The sequence below is a fragment of the Gymnoscopelus microlampas genome (genome assembly GCF_963454915.1).
Source record: "Gymnoscopelus microlampas genome assembly, chromosome: 6".
In the NCBI taxonomy this organism is placed as follows: Eukaryota; Metazoa; Chordata; class Actinopteri; order Myctophiformes; family Myctophidae; genus Gymnoscopelus; species Gymnoscopelus microlampas.
This window is the reverse complement of record NC_139943.1, coordinates 27,357,626-27,365,336: the sequence shown is the minus strand read 5'-3', so window position 1 is coordinate 27,365,336 and position 7,711 is coordinate 27,357,626. Positions and strand designations below refer to the sequence as shown.

The window sequence follows — 7,711 nt, the reverse complement described above, 5'->3', positions numbered from 1 at the left end:
TCTGGCGCAGTGCTCAGGTCCTGGACCTGGTGAGACGAAGGAGGAGCCTGTTTGGGAGGTTTCAAAGCCATTTCACTGTCCGAATGATTATGTACATACATCTTTGCCGGGCTGGAGGATTAAGTCATGGCCAGGATCTTAATCCAATAGAAAGGGCACTTCAAGTAGGCAGTACACATAAGAAAGACCACAAACATCGCAAAGTTGAAGGAGTTCTGTACTGAAGAGTGAGCATAAATTCCCCCAATAATGTAAAAGATTGAAACAAGGAACGTCTTTAGACTTTAGTCTGTGCTGTCGCAGGAGAGCATGTGCCATCTTGACGAGTCTGCAACAAGTTACAGAATATCTTAAAAATAGTGCAACACCAGCTATTGAACCTTGCGTTGTACTTATGTTTTATGCCTGAGTAAACTGATTTCTTTCTTTTCAATAATCATGGCAAAGTATGATTTTTTTCCACTGTCATTTTATATCACATTTAATGATCAATTGTACTGAAACGAGTATTAGGTTTACTAACTTAAAATTGAATTCAAAACAATTGTGACCTGCTTACATGCAGCACAGACATCAGAAGGGTTCTTCTAACGTGAACAATATACCAAATCAAATACTTTACCACTGAAATACATTTGAAAAATATGTAATTGTATTGAGGGCTTGCACCATTATTGGTTTACTGCTGCTGGCTCCAAGTAGCTTCTTGCAAGAGAGGTTTTCATGGGATGTATTTAATTTTTCACAGCACTGTAACCGCAACAGAGGCATTAGTTTGTAGTTCTACTCCTAACACATTTATTCTTGCCTTGGAAACTTGACAAATAAAACGAGTGTGATGACACTCCAGGTATAGGCAACCAATTAATTTGGGCTTCTGACTTTAAACATTGCAACAGACTGTAGTCCTGACTGTCATCTGTCTTGTTGTATCACTTCTCCGGTTACTGTAATGGTTTGAATATCAGCATATTGCTGTTGCTGTGTCTGGCTGCCACCTCTCTGGGTGTCTCCCTGTGTGAGTGGATGAACCATGGACATGTGAACGTTGAGATTATGGGCCTTCTCAAAGCGCTTTTTACAAAGCAGGCAGGCAAACTCCAGGTCAGCCTCCGCCTTGTGCTTGGTCATGTGATATTTCAGGGATGCACGTTGACGACACTGGAACCCGCACACCTCACACCTGTAAGAATGATTAAAATAATGATTATTATTGTCTCCGCCAGGAGAGTTTGTTTTCACTTTCCGTCAGCCAAGCAAACATTGGTCGAGCCTCACGTGACACTTGACAATACGGTGAAATAGTGTGATCTGATTGGCTAGTGACATATAACGGGCTATAAATACATGTGTCACTTTGAAAGAGTCTTTGCCTCTTTCAAAGTGAGGTAAGACAGGAATAATCACTAAATGGCTGAGAAATGGCGGATACTGTAACAATTGGATAGGACACTTACACAGACAGGACAGATAGGACACTTACACAGACAGGACGGATAGGACACTTACACAGACAGGACGGATAGGACACTTATACAGACAGGACGGATAGGACACTTATACAGACAGGACGGATAGGACACTTATACAGTAACTCCAGGTGGGGATACCAGTTTTATCCAACTAAGGTTTGGATAAAACAGACGGATAGGACACGGATAGGACACTTGTGTCATGTTACTATGACACAGTAACATGTTCTAATTAGAACATAAGAATTACAACATTCCCAACTTTCCCAACACAAGTCTGCTGGCGGAGACTTGTGCTCCGAGGAGCACTTTTTCTAGTTATTATTATCATCACTTTAAGTGGGTCACTAGCTGTGGGGGTTATCTGTGCTTACTGTAGTGGCTTGGCCCCTGAGTGTCGCATCTGGTGGACTGAAAGGTGCTTTCTCTGCTTGAAGGTCTGACCACACTGGTCGCAAATATAGTTTCTCTGGTCTGGGAACACATAGGCGAAAGACATAAGCACACAACTCAAACAGATAAATAATCCAAAATAAACCATGCAATGAAAAGAAAGCCATGGCAAGGTCCCCCTATACACAGTTAACTACAGTTAATGATTAACTTGTTTGGAAACAATGTCTTGGACCATACCTGTGTGGATAAGTTTCACATGTCGCTGCAAGTAACGGTCGATCATAAAAACTTTGTTGCAGCCTGGATGTGGACAGGGTCTCTCCCTCACCTCTTCGTGATGCTCTTTTATATGCTTCTGAAAAACGTTAAGAAAACTGCATTTAAACAGCTAAAGATGTTGCATATTAGTTATCCAAGTGTCTAATAGTAAAACAATGCCAGGTGTTGAGTTGGATGCATTACATTATCGTAATGTATAGTAATAAGAGATTCAATAAGATACAGTACAGGAGTCCTGTTATTAAATATTGATGAGATAATACATATTGAGTGCGTATCCACCCCATTATTCTTAGACTGTAAACCCTAACAGTAAATTGGTGTCAGTGTATTTCATTCTGACCTTTAAACCATCAGGAGCTCGGTAGACAGCAGTACAACCTTGATAAGGACACTTATAGATATTGGGCAGCTCCTCTCTGAGAATACAAAAATGATTAAAGGTAAGAGAAAAAAAGCAGGTGCACTTCCTCTGGATGCCTTTTTGTTAAGGCAGTGGGTGCTCAGCTATAAATATAACTTGAATCAAATACCACCGAAGTGGAAAAAACGGCACTCCAAAATAAAGGATGCAAGACTGCCTCAGATACACATTCTCATTTGTTCGGAACGCTTACGCGTTTCGTCCTCAGCCTTCCTCAGCAAATTTTAAAAGTATTTTAAATGTGTCAGTGTAATGCCGTCAAGTCAAGTACATTTTATTCATATAGCTAGCGCCAAATCACAAGTTGTCTCGTGACACTTCACTTAACATTTAGACTTAGAGTATGTCATAACCATACTTTTACAAATCCCCAACAATTCCCCACTTGGCGACAGCAGCAAGAGGAAAAAGAAAACTTTAACGGTAATAAAGCTCGAGCAGAAGCTTGCTCTAGGTGGGTGGCCATCTGCCTTGACCAGTTGGGTTGAAAGAGAGACAGAGATGTAGCAACAACAATATTAACAATCGGTCTGCAGCCATAATCCATGTAAAAACATCAGTAAACAAATAATTGATTATAAAGTGCAAAATGACATTGCATTAGAGGGGGAAACTTTGTCTTTGTACCCTTTAGGTTTGAACTTGTTCTTCCAACCAGGCTTGGGTCCTGGTTTCTTTTTGATTTTAGGCTCCTGAGGGCCCTTTGGACTTTGTCTTCTCTTGTTGGAGGTTGTTATCCTGCGAGGCCTTGGAGAGGGGTGCCAATATGAGAAATAATACTTTTCAACAGAGAACAGCTTAATAACTGAATATAGGTGAAGCACAATAATTCACCCAAGTACCACAGGTAGGACAGTGACATCCGTGACCGTGTCTGTAGGTTTAAGGGGCCCATACTTTGTTGACCACTTTGACAAGCGTCACTCGACAATAATTACGTATTCTCAATTTAAAGGTTAACACATTTTTCAGTTCAAAAATACTTCAGTGCCGGTGCAGCCAACATTGATTAGCAATGAAGCCCGGCGGACGGCTTGATTTGTAAACAACCAATGTTAATCACATTGTATTGCTTATCACTAATGCAATACAAGATGCATTTAGTTAAGTAAATGCAATGTTGTCGGCACAGTGTTGTTGCAGTCTATTTTTAGCTTGCCAGCAGGTCTCATAATGACATGTAACGATGCTGTCTGTGTACATATAATAAAATCAGGTTCAATTAATACACTGGACCGGTCCGGTTTAACCAGAAAAGAGAAAACCGACCTAAGCCTAGTTCTTTACTGTTGTGAGTGAAAGAGGCATGGTGCGATAATGTGAATCTTTATTCTAGAATATAACTGAGGCACAATAAACTCACCTTTTGGGGTAAGGCTGAAAGAGTTCATCGTCTGAGGATCCCCTCTTTCTACTGTCTTCAAACTCTTCCACTATCGACATGTCCCTGTGGTCACAGAGAGACAGGTGGATACACAACTATGCACCATGGTACTTGTAGAGGTGTTAAAAACGTATGCAAGTTGTAAAATGTTATCACCCATCCACAACCACGTTGTATACAAACTTTAACTTGCTACTAGATATTGTGAATAGACTGTATAGCGCTAAGCTACCAAATGTAATTTAAGCCTACATTTAAGCCCACATTTAAGCCTAAAACACAGTATACAGTAATACAGAACATTCACTGTGTGACTGAACCTAGAACAGAAAGGAACAGAATAAAAATTAGTTTACACAAATTATTATACAACTGAAGAGAGAGGAGAAAAGAGAATAAAGAAGATGAGAGGAGAGTGGTGGTGAGAAAAATGGGCTGTGTACAGTATGTGACTGACCTGTCAGAGAGGTCACTATCAACAGTCCTGTCCTCAAGCTGTGCAGGAGCAGGGGATGGTGCCTGCTCACTCCACAAAAACTCTAATGATGGGGAAAAGAAACAAAGTCTACTTTGTACTTAGTGTTTTATATTTGTTGATGATATTGTATGTTGGTGTTATGTTCATGCTATGTTGATGAATTGAATAGAATACATAGGACCACAATTTAAACAAGTCCCCAGGACTTTTTTGTGTTATCTTTTTAGATCACATCATGTCTGAATGTGAGATCTCTTGGACTTGCACCTCACCATCTGTGCTGGTGGCAGTTCCATCGGTCAGTGCAGAGGTCAGAGTCTGAGGTGTCACTGCAGCCGGGACGGGCTGCAGGGACACACGACTTGTGTTTCCTCCTGGGCCCCTAAGGTTCGTCCTGAAGTGTTGTCGTGGGCGGCGTTCCTCGTCCTCATATTCCTCCTCCGTAAAGGGCAAAGGCAAAGGCTTGAATTCATCAGCACTCCCTAACAGACTGCCGCTACTTAAACTAGCCGTGTGTCCATGGTTAATGCCTGGCTGGATTTTGGTGGTGCTTTGAGTGTCCATCACGTAGCTGTGACCGTCCACGCACCCCCAGACAGCGCGTATAGAGCCCCAGCAATGGCCCTCCAGCACCTCTTTCAGGTTGGGACAGGAATGGCAGGCTTCTCCATGGTGGTGAGCCCAGGATACCAGGCTGTGGAGGCACTTGGGGTCTGAGGTGAATGATGATGGTGCTAGGAGATGGAACAGGATAAAATGGCTCGGGTTGGTAGTTGGTACAGAACAGAATTTGAGAATATTATTAACCCATTGAGACCTGAAGCCGATTCTACATGTCTCCTAAATCTCAGCAGTATTCTGAAAAACGTATGTTTCTATATCAGTGGTGCTCAATCTTTTTCATGTCAAGGACCCCCAAAATGATATGCATTTGGCCGCGGACCCCCATCAAAATATTTTGTTCCAGGGACCCCCAGAAGCAAAGATTTGAGTTAAAAATGTTCGCTTTAAAAATATATATATTCAAGGATTTGCACACATTTTCACGAATTTTCAAAAATAGCAGATCTACAAGCTTATGAGCTTGTATATCTGCTATTTTTGAATAGCCCAAAGTGTAAAATAATGCTTTTTAGCTCAAATCTAAAAATGACACAGTTCCAGGTCTTAACGGGTTAACATGAAATTGCTGATTGAGGACATTGGGCCTAATATATTTTAGTGTAGCCCTACTCCTAAGTAAAGACCAATGTTGCATTCATGAAAGGGTGTGTACAGCCTTGATTTTCAGTGCATACACATACACAGGGGAATTCAAGCTGAACCCCACTTGTTTGAATATTGGATGTGCGTGCCTGAGTGAATCATTTGCATAGATTGTCAAAAGGCATGCACACAAAAGGCGCAGATCTTCAAGCTGACAACGCATCACAACGCCTTGTGAGCTTGTAGGATATATCTAGCGTTTTTGGCAAGTTATTCCCACATGCGATGGATGATAAACTAAACTTTTGTTTTGATGGAGTGAAATTAAATGATTACACTCATGTGTAAACACTGTGAATAATAGAGGAAATGCATTTGCTTACTTGTTGAGTCATGGTTCACCATTAACTGTGGAAACTTTATATTCTTCCTGAAAAAGAAACAAATATTTGTTAAAGGCACTGTTGGTAGATTATGTATCTGGACGCTGTTACTAGGAATCACACCATCATGTCACTGATAATGAGAGATCCAATAGTCAAATCATGTGACCCTCTCTTCCCTTTGATTTCCTCTCAATTTCTAATGTCACCTCTTTGATTTCACACAACAGCATCCCACACAAGCGTGTACTAACACCTGCATGAATATTGACTACTGTAACCAACCCCCCAGACTCACCAGCCTCCTCTGGTGTTGTCATCACCAGCTGGCGGGAGGTTGACTCTCTGTAGGAACCTGATCAAGATGCTGTGGCACTTGTAGAAATTGGCATGGCACTTCTTACAGACAAACTCAGATAACTGTGGGTCACGGTCAAGTGGTACCCCGACCAAGCGCTGGAAATCCGTATGGAAAAAAAGGGGTGGCTGAGCCATTGTGTCCGACTCGTCTTCAGCAATCTCAGCTGAACCCCGAGGCAACTTCCTGAAGGCATGACGCAGGCTCCGTGGTGAGAACTTCCCATGGCAGAGCCGACACAGGGCAGTGGGTAGTCTACCTGTACAGACAGAAAATAGAGCAATGCTTCCTGAATTTGGGTTGGAGACTTGGAGTCAGAAATGGATTGTGGCATGCGGCCTATTTCTAGTGATCTTCTCTCAACAAGGGTATGCCTGTGCCAATTCTACAGGATTCTGAAAGGGACTATAATGTCATACAGGAGCACTTAAAACATACCAGAGGGTTTTGCTCTGTTCTCTGACTGCGTTTGTCGTTGGTCTACTGCAGTCTTCTTGTCTGCTGCTGGTCCAGTACTGTGATGGAGGCTGTCTGTCGGTGGGGTCATGGTCTTTCGAGGTCTCCCTCGGTTTCCAGGTGGTTTCTTCGCCTCATCAACGACGACTGTCTGTGACTTGGCTTTCTGTCGCGAAGTATCTGCCAGTCGCACTCGTCTGCCCCTTTTCTTCATAATTCCAAACTTTGGCACACTAACTACGGAGGGACTTCTCTACAAAAGGTGTCTCATTAGCTAAGGCTAGCAGTTCAGCTAAAGCAGAGATCAGGTAACGTAACTTGCCTGACTTAGTCTTAAAATCGTGATCAATTAACGTTATAATAATGCAATTGTAAGGAACCCGCGTGCCTACCACGATTGCGCAGCAGCAAATACTTGTGTATTTAATTGGATACAAAATGTTGTTTAGGACCAGGAATCATCCATGAACATGAACTGTTCAGTGTTTTGAACTGAGCCTTATCTCTCTCTCAGTTGTAAACATTGAAACCCGGAAGTTGTCTGGAAATTGAAAACAAACGCAGGAACACTATGCAGCGCCCCCTACTGGCTACCGCCACCTGTCAAAAAACAAAAGTGGGGAGAATGACTAGAATATCATACTGAACTCATTCCGCTTGGAGGTACGACACATTAGCGTGATACATACATGCATAAACTTCAAAACAACAGATATACAAGTAGCTGCCGTTGCGGCTTCACAGTAGTGTTTACCTATTTCACAACACAAATATTCCCTAGCACAAATCATTTTCGTGAAAATATTTGAGAACCACTGGTTAAAATAATGTCAAAAAAAATGTTTTTTTAAACAAGCCTAAATAGGCAAGTACTC

The 7,711-nt window shown here is 42.0% G+C and overlaps 1 protein-coding gene across 1 annotated transcript; it reads right to left on the bottom strand.

The window, feature by feature from the left end:
• Window positions 1–63: 63 nt before the first annotated feature.
• On the bottom strand, window positions 64–7,338 carry znf276 (zinc finger protein 276). Its single transcript, XM_084060006.1, has 11 exons — window positions 6,819–7,338; window positions 6,321–6,639; window positions 6,023–6,069; window positions 4,706–5,167; window positions 4,413–4,494; window positions 3,935–4,018; window positions 3,199–3,318; window positions 2,491–2,566; window positions 2,106–2,223; window positions 1,847–1,946; window positions 64–1,183 (listed from the first exon to the last, which is right to left on the bottom strand). The coding sequence occupies exons 1-11, from the start codon at window positions 7,048–7,050 to the stop codon at window positions 916–918; spliced, it is 1,908 nt and encodes a 635-aa protein (XP_083916132.1). The 5' UTR covers window positions 7,051–7,338; the 3' UTR covers window positions 64–915.
• Window positions 7,339–7,711: the final 373 nt, after the last annotated feature.